This window comes from Penaeus monodon, chromosome 34 (genome assembly GCF_015228065.2).
Source record: "Penaeus monodon isolate SGIC_2016 chromosome 34, NSTDA_Pmon_1, whole genome shotgun sequence".
NCBI classification, from domain to species: Eukaryota; Metazoa; Arthropoda; class Malacostraca; order Decapoda; family Penaeidae; genus Penaeus; species Penaeus monodon.
Window position 1 is genome coordinate 32,355,026 of NC_051419.1, and position 632 is coordinate 32,355,657.

The 632-nt window shown below is 34.7% G+C and overlaps 1 protein-coding gene across 4 annotated transcripts in view; it reads right to left on the bottom strand.

The window, feature by feature from the left end:
* The window catches only part of LOC119594737 (putative inorganic phosphate cotransporter), a 12,815-nt gene that overhangs the window by 6,883 nt on the left and 5,300 nt on the right, over positions 1 to 632 (bottom strand). For all 4 annotated transcript variants that reach the window (XM_037943827.1, XM_037943824.1, XM_037943823.1 and 1 more), the window contains exons 10-11: positions 379 to 512; positions 58 to 165 (exon numbers count right to left, since the gene is read on the bottom strand). In XM_037943827.1, the coding sequence (XP_037799755.1) occupies positions 58 to 165; positions 379 to 512 (242 nt within the window). The remainder of the gene's footprint in view (positions 1 to 57; positions 166 to 378; positions 513 to 632) is intronic.

The window sequence follows — 632 nt, forward strand, 5'->3', positions numbered from 1 at the left end:
AAATACAGATTATTCTCAAACACATGAAGTCAAATAACATTTCACAAGGATCTATACCTGGTTATTTATTATAGCTCCTGTAACCTCAGGAGCTAAAAATCCTGGGATAGTTGCAAGTGTGTTGGATATTCCAGTTAAAGTACCAGCAAAGTTTGGTGCTAGTTCCTGCAAAAAAAATTACTTGTATAAATTTTTTCATTCTAATATTGTATATTTAAAGATAGATATATCTTTCATTTTACCTATACTTAATTCTTCCTGAAACTGAACAACTGACATAAAAGCAAAAATAAAACAATAAGGGTATGTATGCAGATAATGTCAAAATCCACATAAACTAATACACATGAATTTGAGTTTCACACATTCCCCAATTACCTGGAATGCACAATGGAAGCCACAAAAGGTAGCACCAGTTGCTCCAACAGCCAGGCAGATTAGTGCAACAGCTAATCTGCCATCACAACCAGCCCAAGGCACAAGCAAAACAGCGATCATTGGAATGTAGTTCCCTGAAGATAAAGATATATCAGGTAATTTCTGATATATGAGTTCTATTAGTGCAGAGAAACAATGCTGACGAGACACTACGACATTTACAGAATACTTTTCTGAATTCAATATTGGAAGCC